The sequence below is a fragment of the Zeus faber genome, assembly GCF_960531495.2.
Source record: "Zeus faber genome assembly, chromosome: 6".
NCBI lineage: Eukaryota > Metazoa > Chordata > Actinopteri > Zeiformes > Zeidae > Zeus > Zeus faber.
In genome coordinates this window covers 28,506,228-28,523,261 of record NC_137201.1, presented here as the reverse complement: position 1 = coordinate 28,523,261, position 17,034 = coordinate 28,506,228, and the positions used below count along the sequence as shown (strand labels likewise).

General features: G+C 43.4%; 2 protein-coding genes across 3 annotated transcripts; one reads left to right on the top strand and one right to left on the bottom strand.

Moving 5' to 3' along the window:
- Positions 1–4,006: 4,006 nt before the first annotated feature.
- Positions 4,007–9,047, top strand: cpa5 (carboxypeptidase A5; the record flags this gene model as incomplete). Its single annotated transcript, XM_080002646.1, has 11 exons — positions 4,007–4,071; positions 4,713–4,794; positions 5,432–5,566; positions 6,031–6,135; positions 6,473–6,574; positions 7,166–7,267; positions 7,566–7,676; positions 7,827–7,917; positions 8,128–8,327; positions 8,565–8,649; positions 8,860–9,047. The coding sequence occupies 11 exons, from the start codon at positions 4,007–4,009 to the stop codon at positions 9,045–9,047; spliced, it is 1,266 nt and encodes a 421-aa protein (XP_079858772.1).
- cep41 (centrosomal protein 41) lies at positions 5,542–16,007 on the bottom strand. Of its 2 annotated transcripts, none has more exons than XM_080002645.1 (11): positions 15,943–16,007; positions 15,602–15,665; positions 15,445–15,492; positions 14,166–14,227; positions 13,791–13,860; positions 13,389–13,584; positions 12,576–12,751; positions 12,384–12,451; positions 12,121–12,235; positions 11,830–12,009; positions 5,542–5,560 (listed from the first exon to the last, which is right to left on the bottom strand). In XM_080002645.1, the coding sequence occupies exons 1-11, from the start codon at positions 15,973–15,975 to the stop codon at positions 5,553–5,555; spliced, it is 1,020 nt and encodes a 339-aa protein (XP_079858771.1). In that variant the 5' UTR covers positions 15,976–16,007; the 3' UTR covers positions 5,542–5,552. The 2 variants fall into 2 exon arrangements, with proteins under 2 accessions (XP_079858771.1, XP_079858770.1); XM_080002644.1 differs by lacking the exon at positions 5,542–5,560 and adding an exon at positions 9,527–11,469.
- Positions 16,008–17,034: the final 1,027 nt, after the last annotated feature.

Below are 17,034 nucleotides of genomic sequence, written 5' to 3'. Positions count from 1 at the left end.
GCGCTGGAGACCTGACGTCTCTGTTTAGAGACGAAAGAATGGACTCGGTTTGCCGATGAAGTTGCAGGGCTATTTTTTTTTTTTTAATTTCCCTGTCTAAAAGTTGTCTAAAATGTCAGTGTACCCAGATTGGAGACATTATGTTGAAAGGATGTTGAAATCTTATCGTTTACCAATATATATTTTTTCGTAAATTAATAACAGTATTCCGCACTCCCTGTTAATGTTTTAGCCCGCTCATGGAAAACTTCGGCTCATAGAATACGCATGGTCTTGCCTTCTCATAAACCCTGTCCAGTCATCTGATCTGCCGCACGCTGGTACCGCAATGACCGTTGTTTACCCTTGCCGTTTTTCTATTGTTTGCACTGCAGATGCTTGGGCGTTGCGTGTTGTGCAATTTGCACCCTGTTCAGCCACACCTCTCTCCTGCAACAGCTTTACTTTCCAACAGGGCTGAATAAATTGCAATGCAATCTGCAAGAGTTGCAACCAGGGGTGGGTGTTATGTTTAAATAAAAGTAAGCGTGCATGCTACTGGCTTTCGTGGGTTGTGAGCTGAGATCCCTGTGTGTCCAGTGGGTCCTGTTTGTAGCAGTTTGAACCAGATGTTTCTATTGTCCATATGGGCTGCTGCTGCTGCATGAAATCCATATTTTATATAGAAAGAGAGCAATGGTATGAGGATTAAGACTCAAGAGACTCTTAAGAGAGTACATATACATCAAACACCGAAATGAGTTTGGGACACACAGACAACCCCCCCCCCCCCAACACACACACACACACACACACACACACACACACACACACACAAACTCCACAACAGATGTTCCATGTTAAATAGCGTGCACCCAGTGGCCCTACACTCACCAGCAGCTGCAGCATCATCAAAGCACATCTGTAAGGCTCTATATAACACCAAAAGCCTGACGTAGCGTATGAAACACACACTCTCTTTGAAAATGAAGCGAAACAGGTGGAGTTGTATAGCATGATTACAACAGATACTACAGCATACAAGTGCAGACAACACTTAACTCTCAACAACACATGGTTTTCCGCAGAATCTCCCAGGATGCGATGGGGCCGTGTTACCCTCAGACCGGAAGTGAGTAACGGTGTGGTCGGTGACTTTGTCGTGTGTGCTGCATATTTAAACAACTGACCTCATGTCATAGGAAACAACTGACTCACACTTTGGCAGCTCATTTGGTGAGAGGTAATCACAGTATATGGACTTTCATTTAAGTGTGCTGAATTCTCTTTATATATATATATATATATATATATATATATATATATATATATATATATATATATATATATATATAACAATCTATTGGGTCTGTGATAGATCTGTAATTCGAAAAGAGCAAACCATACTCTCATTTGCAACTTCTTTGGTGCTTGGAGTTTGTAGATAGATAGATAGATGTCTATCTTTCTCTGTCTCCCTCTAACCCTCTCTAGCTCCCTCTGTCTGCATCTAGGTCCCTCTGTCCATCTCTGGCTCCCTCTGTCTGTGTCTGGTGTCACATCACATCCCTGTCACTGCACACCTGTCCCCAGTTAGTTATCCCACCACCTGTCTCCACCTTTATGCCACTTCTTCGGTATATAACCGGGTCCCATTCGTTGTGGTGGTTCGTTGCATGTGTCCCTGCATGTCTGCCTGCATGGGCTACGCCTATGTTCCTGCCTGTTTCCCTGGGTGTGAATCTCCACCGGTGCCTGATTCCCTGCCTGGTCACGAGTCCCTGCCTGCCCTGATTCCCCCTTCTGTTGCCTGTTCCTGATTCCCTGCCTGTCTACCCATTAAACCCCTGTATAAACTCCTAAAAGCGTGTGTCCTGCGTTTGGGTCCATCGTGCCCACATCCCTAACAGACAGATACATAGCAGACAGGCAGGCAGATAGATATCATATGTACAATAATAACAATTAAGTATATAAAAAGTCTTGAAAACACTGTCTTTCCAAATTCTTTGTCACTTCACGAGTTGATTTATTTTTGTGTATTATCTCAGTGGACATAACTTATTTGTAAAACCCTGCAGTCCTTCTGTCACTCCCACAGTTAAATCCCAGCTCACTTTGGTGTGGGTGTAGTGGAGAGCATCAGGGTTGGTGACGATCTCCAGGAAGATGTCCATCTTGTTGAGGATGCCAGTGAGGGCGGGGTCCTTGCCAAAGTCAGTCACGATCTGATCAATACCATGGAAAAGGGTTATTCATAGTCAGAGGATTGGGAATTCCTTACTGGTGGTTATTGGTGAAAAATAGACCTTTTACATAATAAGACATAATACATACCATAACATAATAATATCATAACCTCTACAATATGTTGTGTTTGAGATTGGAAATTTTCCCAATTTGGTCAAATTCACACTATCACAAATAATAACAGTACAGCAATGTTTGGCAAAGCAGTTGGAGGATGCAGAGTAAAAAGCACGCATTTTTCCTAACAATAATAATATATATATATATATATATATATATATATATATAGATAGATAGATAGATAGATAGATAGATAGATAGATAGATAGGTACTTTATTCATCCCCGAAGAGAAATTGCAGTTTCTTGACAGCTCACATCAGAACAGTAGACAAAATATTAATAAAGCAATACAATAAAAACATAAAAAATAAAATGGCAATGTATGGAACATTTTAAAAATATACAAAAATATAACAGACAAACAATACAAAAAAAAAGACAAAAAAGGAAAAAGACCCCCTAAAAAAAGGGTCAATATGAAAATGATATATGCAGTCCTACACAATAACTTGTGACATAAACAGTGAACCAGAAAGAGGAAACAAACAAACAAACCTGACATTAAATATAAGCCTTAAATAAAAAAGCTAAGCAAAATATAATGTTGGCAATAAGCCTTTAAACCAGAAATTTAACGGTAACAAATTCACATTCTCATTGGATCATTTTTTGTTTCCGTTCCAAAACGCTCATTTCAACCCTACGTCTGTGAAAGCTGCAGCAGGTGTGGAAAAACATTGTCCTCTCTTTACTTTTCCTGCCGGTGTTATCAGCTATTTTGCGTAAGACCTGTGTTCATATTCTTCTTTTTCTTTCTTTCTTTCTTTCTTTCTTTCTTTCTTTCTTTCTTTCTTTCATTCTTTCATTCTTTTAATAAGAAAGAAAGAAAGAAAAAGAATAATCATACAACATGTGGAGAAGATCATTACATTAAATGTGATGAGGAATGGCAAAATATATTAAATTATTATTTTTTTAAATACACCCCCCCTCATTGATGGTGGCATCTAATTATGAGATTGTGGTTTAAAATGTTTCATAAATTGTTAGAGAATGTAAATTCCAGTCAATGTCGAAGCTTCTGCTGTTGTAATATTTTGAGAACAAATGACCGTGTTTTGATGTCTTGTGTTTTAGCTGCATGCAGGTTGACAGCACTGTTAGTTCCAAGTTACTTTCCTGTTGGCTCCTCTTTCAAAGCTGCGTCATTCAACTCATCGTTTGGATCGTATTTGGGCCGTAGATTATCTTAAAAAAATAGAAAAACTGAAAAAAAAAAAAAAAAAAAAGACACAAGAGAAAAATAACAACAAAACGAAAGAGGAGGAATATTTCTGTATCAAATAAAAAAAAAACTTTTTAAAACGCACATCCTAGTCCTGGTCAAGTCAACCAATGAGATCCTAGAGTCCCCTGCTTTTGGCTGACTCTCACTCTGGCCCTGGGTCGGGCCAGAGTGAGAGTCAGCCAAAAGCATTGTAACACACAACACAGAAACAACGTTGTGAGAATCAACGAAATGCTAAATATAATATTTCAAAAATATGATAATAAAGAAATAGCATCACTGAGACAGGAAGCCCACGGGGCTGGTGTGGGAACAGGAGCAGCAGGTCGCACGCTGGACTCCCAAAGCAAGGTCGAGGTCCGGAGACACGTGACCGCGGCAGGGTTTAAAAACGCTGGCCATCACTTGAGGATCCACTGTCCACGCCATGAAGGCTCTGCTCGTGTTCGCCGCGCTGTTCGTGGCCGTTTTCGGCAAAGACTCCTTCGAGGGGTAAGATGGTCCCCGTACTGCTGTGTGTGTGTGTGTGTGTGTGTGTGTGTGTGTGTGAGTGTGTGTTTAGGTGTGAGTGTGTGTAAAGCCCGAGAAAATGTTTACATTAAAGTTTTGTCACTGAGCATCATTCATTGTTGACAAATTTTGCATCTGACTTGCGGGTGGAAAATTCCAGGTCACCTGCCGTGTTTTTGCTCCAGCCCATCCCTGATCCATCTGTAGGGTTGATGCTAACCAGCAAATCCACACGGTTGCCTCAAAATCCAGGAGCTGTTTTTTGACTTTCGGAACCCGGGTTTTCCGCCTCTGCTGTCTTGCTACCATTTGCACTGGTTCCAAGTTGCTGGTAAATCCAAAGACAAATCCAGTTGCTAGAAGTAAAAAACAAACAAACAATGGTTTCCCAGTTTGGCAAAGCAAAACCAAATAGTGCAAATGGCAGAAACCTTTGTGCACCATATGTTGAGGACGTTTCTAGTCAAGCAACCCTCCTAATTGCAGCCTCTTGCTTAAGTTTAGGTCAAATTATATTCCAACAGAACTAACGAAGCTTGTGAAAAGGTTCTGTGGCAACTTTCCTCTTGCGCCACGGCTGCAGGCGTTTGGTAAAAAGCCGTGTGGTCACTCTGTGTTGGCAGGCATCAGGTGCTTCGCATCAGCCCCCGGGACGAGACCCAGCTCTCCCAGATCAGGGACATGGAGCGCATGGACCACCTCGAGGTCAGGCACCGCCGCCGGGGTCACACCAACACTCCGACACCCTCCCACGTAGTAGTGTTAAAGTTACCGAGTTATGGGATGAGGCTGAACGGTTCACCAGCTCTTTACACGTAGTGAGTCCAGGGATGAAGCGCCAAAATGATGGGATGATGGGATGAACTCTGACAAAAAGGTTGTCTCGAAAATCTAGAAAATAAAGAATCCATAATATAATATTATTATTATTATTATTATTATTATTATTATTAATAATAATTTATTTTATTTTTTATAATTGTGTTATTATTATTATTATTATTATTATTATTATTATTATTATTATTAATAATTTATTTTATTTTTTATTATTGTGTTATTATTATTATTATTATTATTATTATTAATAATAATAATAATAATAATAATAATAAATTACAGCCTGCATTAAAGCTTTTTGGATTTTGTGGACCGTACATTATGAGGACAAAATTAGTGAGACACTAAATGTGTGCTGACTGTCCCAATGTCCTATAAATTCTGCTGGGTAGCTACTCGGGTGTGTTGTTCTTTTCAACCACACATACACACACATAAACCAGAAATACACGTATCATACAACATCGGATCATTAAATACATTTAACTATTGTCATTGCCAGCTCGACTTCTGGAGGGAGGCCAGCGATGTCTCCACCCCCGTGGACGTCAGGGTTCCTTCCTTCAGCCTCCAGGCTGTCAAGGTCCACCTGGAGAGCCTGGGCATCCAGTACTCCATCATGATCAAGGACCTGCAGGTAAAAAAAAAAAAGAGTGGAATAGAGGCGTCATGGAGGCGGTGAAAACATCCATAAGGTCCCGATGGATGTTTTTTGAAATGGTAATGAGCTGCACTTGGTTTTGAACATTGGAGGTATTCATGTAAACCACATCCCATTTTAAATTTGTGTCAATTAAATAAACAAACTATTAGATCAATGCTTTTCTGAAATTTGATTTTGGGAAACTTCACAATTGTGTGAAGAAGAAGGTGCAACAAAATACCATCTGCTGCTGGTTTTGCACATTTGAAGCACTTTGGCAATCAAGAGCATAGCATATAGAGCATGTATAGTATATATAGAGAATAGAATGGGGCACAGAAAGACTCACGCGAAGTGACTTTTATATTGAGCATCATCATATATTCGACCGGTGTGCCTCATCAGTATCAGAGTATGGCTGTAACAAAGTGGAAAGAGCATTTGATGTTGGTCCACAGGTGGTTTTGGACGAGGAGCAGGAGGAGATGGAATCAATGTCACGCTCCGTCCAGCCCAGAAACACCGACAGCTTCGACTACTCCAACTACCACAGCATCAGCGAGGTGCTACACCCCACAACACCTTTCCAAAAACAGCGGTTGTTGTGCCAGCCAATTACCAATATTAATATTGATATAAATGGAAAACAGACAAAAAGGCAATGTACAAAAAATTTAAAATAATGATGTTATATATCATATATATTATTAATAAAAAGTAAACCTGAAAAAAACAACAATAAACCAGTAAACCTCTGTGCCAACATTTTAAAATTGTTCACGAAACAGGACATTTTGGTAGGCCTATGTATAAATATATTGTTCTTTTCCGTGTGAATACGGGCTTCTTTTTAAATCTCCTTCTTTTCCTTTGGGTGTTTCATGTCCTGTGTCTCTTCAGATCTACAGATTCCAGGACATGCTGGTGCAGGAGAATCCCAGCCTGGTGAGCAAGTTGGTGATTGGCCAGAGCTACGAGGGACGTCCCCTCAATGTGCTTAAGGTAAACCCAGTCTGCTTATGTATATTGGCATTACGATGGGTACGTGGACTTCATCACCAAAAGTAAAACATTTAAAAAATGAGGTGGTTCCAGCAAAGTCACGTGTAATCATTTGTGATGTGACTTGAGGGAAAGAACTCACGAGAGAAGGGTGATATTGTGTTTTGGACGTTCGGAATCACCGTAGGCCTATGTCTTTGATGACATATACGGTGAAGATTCAATTGAAGAGCAAACTAACCGACCGCATCCGACCGATCGGAAAAAACACATGTTTGTGAAAGAATGTCTTATACTACATTTAGATCACTATTGATATTTCTTCGTCTATTTCCTCTCCCTGTGGTATACGTTGCTCAGAACGAGCCTCTTCAGGTTTCTGCTTTGTCAAAAAGTGCCTCTTTTTTCTTTTTCAAAGTGTCTCTTGTTTTAAGGGACAGGCCTACCCTGCTACCATAGGAACCACGGGATAATTCCTTCAATGTTTTCCAAATCAAGTAACATAACGAGAATGTATTGTGAGCCTCCCGCTGTAATGAGAAAGCCAAGGCGGTCGTATTTCCTCAATTTGACCGATGTTCCCTTCCGTAGTTCAGTACCGGTGGAACCAACCGCCCCGCTATCTGGATTGACACCGGCATCCACTCCAGAGAGTGGGTCAGTCAGGCCACCGGGACCTGGTTTGCCAAGAAGGTACTTTGACTTTGAGAGGATTTTTTATTTTATTTTATTTTATTTTATTTCATTTCATTATTTTTATTATCAAAAATGTATGCTTTTTACTCTGCATCCTCTGTATCATTTATGATATAAAGTGTCAATTTGACCAAATTGGGGATAATTCCAACCAATTCCAACATGTTGTAGAGACTTATGTTATGGTATGTATTATGTCTTATTATGTAAAAAGGTATTTTTTTCATCAATTAGGACAAGTAAGGAATTCCCAATCCTCTGACTATGAATAACCCTTTTCCATGGTATTGATCAGATCGTGACTGACTTTGGCAAGGACCCCGCCCTCACTGGCATCCTCAACAAGATGGACATCTTCCTGGAGATCGTCACCAACCCTGATGGTTTCCACTACACCCACACCAAAGTGAGCTGGGATTTAACAAGTAGTCCATCTATCTATCTATCTATCTGATTTCAGAATAGACAGATAGATAGATAGATAGACAGAGAGACAGACAGAGAGGCAGACAGACAGACAGACACATTGGTGAGTCATATTGACATATTTCAACAGAACCGTATGTGGCGTAAAACCAGGAAGCCCAACCCCGGCAGTTCCTGTGTTGGAGTCGATCCCAACAGGAACTGGGATGCCGGTTTTGGAGGTATGTCTTCGCCGTGCCCCCCCCAAAAAAAACAAAAAACCCCTCTGCTGCCCGGCTGCTCCATTTGCACTTCATCTGATGGGATGACGTTCAAATCTTAAAAGAAATAAAATTCTGAAGCAGTCTTACAAGTCAACGTGAATCATGGCGTCACCTTTTTTTTCTGCCACGTGGAACTGTCTACGCACAATACCCTCTGTTGGCTCCCAGGCCCCGGTTCCAGCAGCAACGCCTGCAGCGAGACGTACCGCGGACCCAGAGCCCACTCCGAGTCCGAGGTCAAGTCCATCGTGGACTTTGTCAAGTCCCACGGCAACATCAAGGCCTTCGTGTCCATCCACGCCTACTCCCAGATGCTCTTGTACCCCTACGGCTACACCAGCACCCCCGTGAAGGAGCAGGCCGAGCTGGTGGGTGTGCGGTCTGGTGCAATCGTGTTTGGGATGTAGGACGGTGCAGACGGTCAATAACTCACAGTTCACTGGACTGTGAGTTATTGACCTTCGACTTCTGCACGACACAAGATCTTTTGACGATGGAACATGTCTGAGGCGGCGTCACGTACAGTGTATTGCCGAGACGTGGCGTCTTTGAGCTTTGTTCTTTGGTTGTAAAAAAGCGGTCGCTGTCGCCCCGTCTCCCCACAGCACAGCCTGGCTAAGAGAGCCATCACTGACCTGGCCTCCCTGTACGGCACTCGCTACAGATACGGCAGCATCATCAACACCATCTGTAAGTTCCACTCACACCAGAGAGATCTGAAATAAACGCATACAGGCGTGTAGTGTATTAACGTTTAAATTAACGTTATTATACGTTCTGTATGTGTCTGTGATTCCCCATGTATATGTATAGATTTTAGATTTACTGTAGGAAACCTAATTCATCCTTGTGGGGGAAACACCTGAAATACTTGGGTGGACCTTGTTGTCTTGACTTCAGACAAAGCCAGCGGTGGCACCATCGACTGGACGTACAACCAGGGAATCAAGTACTCCTACACCTTCGAGCTGAGGGACACCGGTCGCTATGGTTTCCTGCTTCCAGCCAAACAGATCCTGCCCACGGCCATGGAGACGTGGCTGGCCATGATGGCCATCATGGACCACAGCAGCAAGAACCTCTACTGAAGGGTGTCGGAGGGGCCTGTTCATTAGCAGCAACACTTCCGACTAATGCACTCTATGATTTAATGTCAAAAGGTGCAAAAAAAAAAAAAAAAAAAAAGAGAGAAATAAAGGAATGTTTGATGCTAGTTGCTACTGAGTGGTTCATTTAGTTATTTATTAGGTGCTACAGGACATCCTGTCTGTCTGGTCCAAAAGCTACTGAAAAGCAGTTTCCCAATGCAAGGCACAGCGTGAGAATGATGCCACGTTGGCCTTCACCTGTATAATGACAAGATAGTAGCTAGTGTAATATAATAATAAAAGCTACTGTGGATTTGGGCAATGTGTATAAAACTGAGGCCAAACAAGATGTGATACTGGTACAATTTTAAATCTCCTCCATTTCAATCTAGATAAATGAGGCCGGGTAAGAATGTAACTTGGGGATTCAAAAAACCCCAATTATATAGAATATAAAACCAGACAACTACAACGCTAGATAACTACAATCCCACAGATTCTTTATTTGACATTGGTGCACAACAAACTAGTGTAATCACTGTTGGAATTAAGACTGAAGGTGCTGAGGCTCAGTAGGGATAGCAGTTTCACACAAAAACAATGGAAAAGCCAACACTAAATAAAAGACACAGCTCTCGGGTGAACCTGTGACTGTATCCACGAAGAATTGAGAACTCTATGCAGCTTTTTCAGCACTGGTAGGCTTCACATGCACACGGCGAAGCGTCTACGAAAGACCATGAAGATCTGTTTGATCACTTCTTAAATAGTCTCATCCTTAGAGTACAACACATGCAAAGGTTTACGCTTCAAGGCAAAACAAAACAGTTCCTATGCTTTAAAAGTTCAGCGGCGTTCTTTAAACGATTCTATTGAGGTCATAATGCTCGTTTCCTTCATAACGGTGCGTTGTTTTTTTTTTTTGCAGGTCCACCTTAAGGCTGCATCTCAAAAATGTGAACACAATATTAAAATGCCTAAACATTTAAGAAAATTCAAATAATAATAATAACTAAAAAAAACAGTCAAGTAGAAGAATAGTTATAGGCAAAGCTGGGCACTCAAGGTTGGAATACTGAAATGCAAGATGACCAAATACTTCATTTAACAATATAAAAGTCATGCTGTGTTCGCACTAGCTCATAGATCAGGTCTCCACTGTTGAATTTCACTGCAAAACATCGTATTCAGAATGCCTCTAATGCACCGTCTGGACACGGTGACTGAATAAGATGTTAAGGTGAATAATGGTAGAACACCTAGACAATGAAGAGAAATAACAAATTAAACTCATATCTACACATTTCTACAAATCTCAAAACCGTCAACGTAGAGTTAGTTCACTGGTGGGGACTGCTTACTGTGCAAACAGTTAAATATCAAGAAACCAACGATTACAAAGAAAAATACTAGTAAAATCTGAAAAAAAAAAAAAAATACTATTTTGGAATTCCCAGGTAACAATAAATCCCTTTATAGTCTAGGTTTGTCTGGTTTTACAGGGACACACTAGCCTTGGTCCACTTTGCCTGAATCCTAAGAGTTTAGTGTTAAAGCCGATATCTGCTGAGATAGCTAAGAACACGGGACCATGTAACGGCACAAAATCAAGAGAATCACGATGGTACACGATATTACGGGGGCTTCACACATAGAAAGGCGGGGCAATACATGTACCAGGGATGGCTCGACATCACCTCATTCATTTCACAGCTTTATTAAGACATTTTTTCAAACCTACTGAACACCAAAAAGCTGTTCAAGCTTCACCCTGCAAGACCTGAACATGAGTCCAGGCCTTCTGTGGATTTCCTCATTTCAGAAAGCAACAATTCCCTCGCTCTACTCTGACAAAAATTTTTATAAGAAAGAGGAAAACTAGATTTGAAAATATTCCACTAATCTTCCCACTCAGTTCACGAGACAGAAGCTGTATGTGCTGATTAGTTTGAGGATGATGGAATTCTGCTAAATAGTGTTAAATCAAAGTTTTTCAAGTAACGGTTCCATTAGCTTCCGTAGAAAAGTGTCACTTAAATGGAATAACAAGCAAAAAATTGCAATTGGAAGACACTCCCTTTACCAAATGGTATGAAATTAAGAAGACAAACCACTGGCGGCTAGATTTTCAGAGCAGCACAAAGGAGTGAAAAATAAAACCTGAAAGAAACAAAATATTAGATGTGGACGGATCGACAAAAGTCCAGAAAACGGAGATCCTCCGAGGGCATTGCATCTAAATAAAAAGTATAAACTTATTTAAATAATGTGTTTATATTTGTTGATCGTTCTGTGGATTGGTGTGGTTATTTCCAGGGTCGACCCTGGACCCTGGCACTCTCCTTCTCAGACGCAGAGCTGCTCAGTCGACTGGAGGCTTTGGACCCGAAACTGTTGGTGGACATGCGACTGGACATGCGACCTGCAAACAAAGCAAACAAAGTCAACTCTGAAGGATTCTTATCAAATGCTCCCTGTCGCCATCTACAGGAGGAAATACGTCAGTGACGCCGCCCCGAACTGAGCTTCACCAATTCTCTCGAAGGGGGAAAAACATGTTCTCATATCAAACTAAAGACCATACTTCAGACTAAAGAACACAACTAATGAAGAACACCAAATAAAGTTCTGTTTTTTTTGGGCAAAGAGTCAGTAAATGTTGACAGGACTGGACTTTTCTGGATCCAAGACCCCAGATCAGGGATCTCCAAGTAATTCTACATGTTTGGGGTAAAACAGGTGTGGGGACCATCTTCATGTGCATACGTCGCATGATGCTTACTGTTGGGGCCGCTGGGGATGAGGACCTCCTGGAGCTGCTGCTGGATTTTGTCCAGGTCGTCGAATGTGAACCTGCACTTCCTCACCTGCGTCGGCTTTTCCGTGCTCGACGGCAGGAGGGGCGCCGGGGCGTGGCCCGTGGTCAACCCTTCAGGGAATTTCTTGGTGAGCACCTTGAGGCCTTGGAGCAAGGGAGGGGAGGCGAAAGGTGAATTAAAAGACAACCTTCGCCAAGTCATCTGCATCGTACAGAATGGGTGAAATGTCTGCTCGAAGTCATCTCAGCACTCACCTCCAGACAGCATGAAGATATTCTCGAATCCTCGCTCACACATGGTCGTAGCGGCCTGGCTCGCTATCCTCTCATCATCGTCATATAAAATGATGATCCTCCCGACGGCATTTTTCTAAACACGGGCTGGGGTTAAGGCCACACAGGTTGATGACAGATTGGCAGCCTGTTGACAACGGCCTCCAACTACACTTGGGAAAAAACAATCACAAATAAACAAAGAAATGGACGGAGGACCATTTGTCAGAGAGGAGGAAGGATACATATTCTAGCACTTCCTTTGTGTAGGGGTTCATTGTTCGGGAGAGCATGGCGATGGGAAAACTGGATGCTGTGGGGAAAGACAGATTAAAAGGCAGGGAACACAAATTAGAGAAGGGCTCAGGAAGGCTTTTGGATTCTGTGACTAAAGTAGTTTATTATCTATTTTCTGTTTCGGTGTTTCCTCCACCTACCGCTGATGACGTGGCACAAGTCGTACTCCGCCCGGGGCCGTGTATCCAGCAGCAGGTAGGGGCAGTCGGGGTAGGGCCTGTCGGACATGTATTGGCAAAAAGTCAAGGCCTTAAAGGCCTTCAGGGTCTTCTGATCGTTCCTTTCCAGGTCCAGTTCGCCTACACCGCTGATGACACTTTGAGGGGGTGATAAGATAATTATTAACCAACAAATCCATGGTCAGCTGCGTTTCTGTACTGCCTGCTGAGTTACAGTAAAAAGGCTTTGAATATCAAGTGAGTTCCCAATTTAAAAAATTAAAAATAAATTACAAAAACACAGGAACTTGGATGTTTGATGGGACTTCATGAAAAATAAACTCTATGGCAAAGTCCACTCCTAAAATGAGGTTTAAAAGCGGCGTCTGATTTTAGAGCTGGGATTTCCTTATCACTTGCCACTTTCAACCAGGTTCTCTTTCAGATGGCCTGAGATTGAGTTACTACCGTTGGGGTTCCTGTCAGAGCCAATGGGCTCGGGGGCTGTGCAGTTCAATTAAACATAAATGGAGACTTTGGGTGGGTGTGTGTCCTCTGGGAGAAAGAGGCAGGTGGTGTCTGTTATGGTGGAGGCATGGCTATAGGGGTGGGGGTGTAAGGTTACAGGTGTACTTAGAGGTCATTACTGGTGGATGTTGAATGATGACAGAGGGTGACAGAAAACAAGATTGTGTGTGTGTGTGTGTGTGTGTGTGTGTGTGTGTGTGTGTGTGTGTGTCTGGAACCATGGAAAAGTGAGCATGAACAAGGCCAGGTCTCGACTTTTGGTCTTACCCATGCAGCGTGGACCTTGGGGAGTCGCTGGCATGTCCTGACTCCTTGTGGTGCTGCTGGTGGTGGTTGTGGTGGTGGTGGTGGTGGTGGTGGTGTTGTTGTTGGTGTTGGCAGGGGGATAAGGGCAGGGGAGAGTCGCTGGGGTCCCCAGAAAGAGAACCCACCGATTCTGACTCAGTCAGAAGCGACAGATGGTCTAGAGAGATCAGGGACAGATATCAGCACCGTCGCCTAACCCTAAACCACAGTCTATTAAGTCCAATTCATTATAAAACTACTGTAGCTAGACTACAACTAGAATTTGACGACATAAACAGCCATAGCCCCAATTCAAATAGTGTTTGTGAACATGGTCTTGTGTTTGAAATAGAAACTGTAAAACTAGCCCTTCCCACTCATTACCTCCAGAACAAATAGATTCTTCATCAGTCACACCCTCATTCAGGTCTGATACAGATGCTACCTGAAGAACCTGGTGGGAGAAAAATCAACGATCAAAAGAGCTTGAAATGAGGAAAAATAAATAAATAAAAACACCAGAAAGGTTAGTACCCGGTCTTTAAGGTAATAGTTAAAGGTTAACAAATGCAAAGCTATCCTTTAGTGCAATTACTGATGTTTAAAACTAGCTGCTGCCAGTATCTCCACTCCACTCTGTAGCTCAGGCCAAAGAACATGATCAGCAAATAGCAAACTTCTCCCAGGGAGGTGGACGAGAACATAAATCTTGCAAGAAAAGTAGCCTCCACCGAAGCACATGAAAACTCTGTTGCTCACCAGCTGTGCAAATGTTGTCACTTTTAATCGTTTGAAGAGCTCATCCTTTCGGTATCTGTAATCTATAAGAAACAAACAGTAAACAATTAAAAGATGTGAAAGAAACAGCCAGCAAATGGAGTAGGGGTAGAGGGGGGAAAAAAACCAATACGGCGATCTTGACAATGGACTCTTAAGGTCAACCAGCTTCCCGCTGAGCCTGTGAGCATCACAGCCCACCCGGCTCCTTCAGCTCATCCTCTTCATCACTGCCTTCCCTCCAGTGCCAACACATCAATCAATCTCAGCTCTACTCGATTGGTTTCCACGCTTTGTGCCAGAAAATGCGGCCAGAATACGTGGCTGCAGCTACATCCAAACCAGGCCCTCCTATCACGGCAACCGATACTATGTGTGACCTCGCTATCTCACCCTCTCCAAACCATGGGTCAAGAACTTACTGTATCCACCACGGCAGAGAAATAATTGTGGACAAGAGCACATCGGCTGATGGAAGAGATTTGTGTCGTTATCCCCAAGAAATCAGCAGAGCCCCCCCCCCCCCCCCCCCCCCGACCCCAAAAAGCACTCATTCCATAGGATTGGCCGAATGACCAGGTGGGAAAATAACTTCTAATTGACCATTTTAAGTGCATGGGCTGAGACCAAGAAACAGACACACAATGTTCACAGTTTCAGGTGGGAAACCATTCATTTGACAGTGCTAAAACATTGTTATGGCCTAATTTAATCTAAGTACAAGTCACTGTGTACTTCTCATCTAGTGGCTCTCGATTTAGTGAAAGAATGAAGGGTACAGTGGTGACAGATTGGGATTTCACGCCGCGCGGCTCCTGTAGCGTCCCCTGAAGCCACGCTGTGCAGTTAACCTGGTCTCGGGGGTTTGGAATGGACCACAGACAATGAGCGGTAACCTGCAGGGGATCGGGTGTCACTCTACCCTCCTGCCCAGCACAGGGGGCAAAGTGGCGACAGAGCCCATCAATAATCTATATAACCGTCGGTTGAATTCCTTCGACAGCAAGGTGCCTGCATATCCCGCACGAGCCCTCAGCTTCCTTTCTGAGCGAGTTGTACGGGAATGTTAAGTATAAAGTAATGACCCTGTGGAATGCACTGCCGCCACTTAAAGCTCAGCTCAGCGTGTGGACACGTTTAATATTAAACCCGAGGATCGCAAACTTTGAACACCGATTCCAAATGAAGAGAGCAGGGTCAAAAAACCCCGGAGAAGATATTCGTTCTCCATAGTATTGTTTGTCCTGAAAATGGGACTTACTTTTTTTAATCTCCTCCACTCTTTCCATGTATTTCGATAGGCTGCAACCTGTTGGATGACGTCAACAACAACAACAACAACAAGGGAACAAGAGAAAGAGTTTAGTGGTATAATAATAATAACTAATAACTGTTCATGTTTGCTGTTGCCAAGTTACCTGTGTCCAGCTTGGTTTTCACGTGTTGATATTTGGGGTTTTGGGGAATCCTTTTTTCCAGGTACTGGACATGTGGGGGCAAAAGTGTAAGTGTGAGTTTGAGTTAAAAGTTTGCACCCAAAAAGTACATAAGAACTCTGTGTCACCACGTCGTCCAGCGTAACGGATTTATTTAATGCACTTCACGACCATGAATGCCAGTCTCCAGCGTACACCCAGCTAACACCGCGGGACGTAAACAGTCTGTTGCTAACGTCAGGCTCGCAGCACCAACCGACGCTAACGCCGTGATGACAGCGAAACATGTCCGACCGTCGCGTCGTTTAGTCTCCTAATTGTACCTCTGCGCTTCCGACGGTCCGTTTGGACGACATGCTGCCGCGACCTGGATGTCTGAACTCGAAGGGCGGCGGGGGGGGGGGGGGGGGACACTACTCGGTAACGCCGCACCGCCGCTCGTTTCAGCCGTAGTGAGGACGCGGCTTCCGCACGGAGCGCGTCCGGGGGCGGGGGGGGGGTGGGGCGGAGCTCGGGTCGAGTGACCGCTTCGTCATTGTTACGTCACTGACAACCGGAACCGGAAGTTGTTGGAGAGGCCTCGGCGCTCAACGTCGACTTATTGGCGGAAGAATAGAGACAAGCGAGAAAGCATTGACATTGACATTTATCAGACGCTTTTATCCAAAGCAACTTACAAGGGAGAATAACATTCAAGCTACATTGCGGCAGAGACGTTAGTGTAACAATAAATACTGCTCGGTAGTGCTAAGTAATTGTAGGTTAGGAGAGGAGGTACTCACTGAGGAGCTGGGTCTTCAAGTGCTTCTTAAAGACGGAGAGGGAGGTCCCCGCTCTGGTCATTTTTTTGACAGCTCGTTCCACCAACGTGGAACTACAAATGAGAAAAGCCTGGATTGCCGTGGCTGTACGGCCGGCAGAGCCGGGCGACGCTCATTTGACGAGCGCAGCATCCTGGGGGCAACATGTGCTCTTACAAGAGCATTTAAGTAGGCGGGAGCATTCCCAGCCATCACTCTGTAGGGCAGCGTGGAGCTCGATGAGCAGCGGAGTGACATGTGCCCTCTGGCTGCTTGAACACCAGTCGCGCCGCCGCCGAAACCATAGGTATTAACGGAAAAATACACATAAATACCCAAACATTAGCAGGAGATAAAGACCAGCCACGTGTGTCTGTTAATTCTGTCTATTCCAATATCTGTGTTTCTCGTGTGCGTTGGTCGTTTTTTTTTTTTAAATGCACTGATATTTATTTTTGCTGCTGTGTTTTTATTCCTCTTTGCTTTGAATATCGTGTGTTCTATGGCCGGTGCACGGCACGTTGACTGTCTTTGTGTATGAAATGCGCTGCGCCAGTACAAATCAGACTAAACTTATTACACTTCTTCAGACGAGACCCGGACCCTGCTCGCACC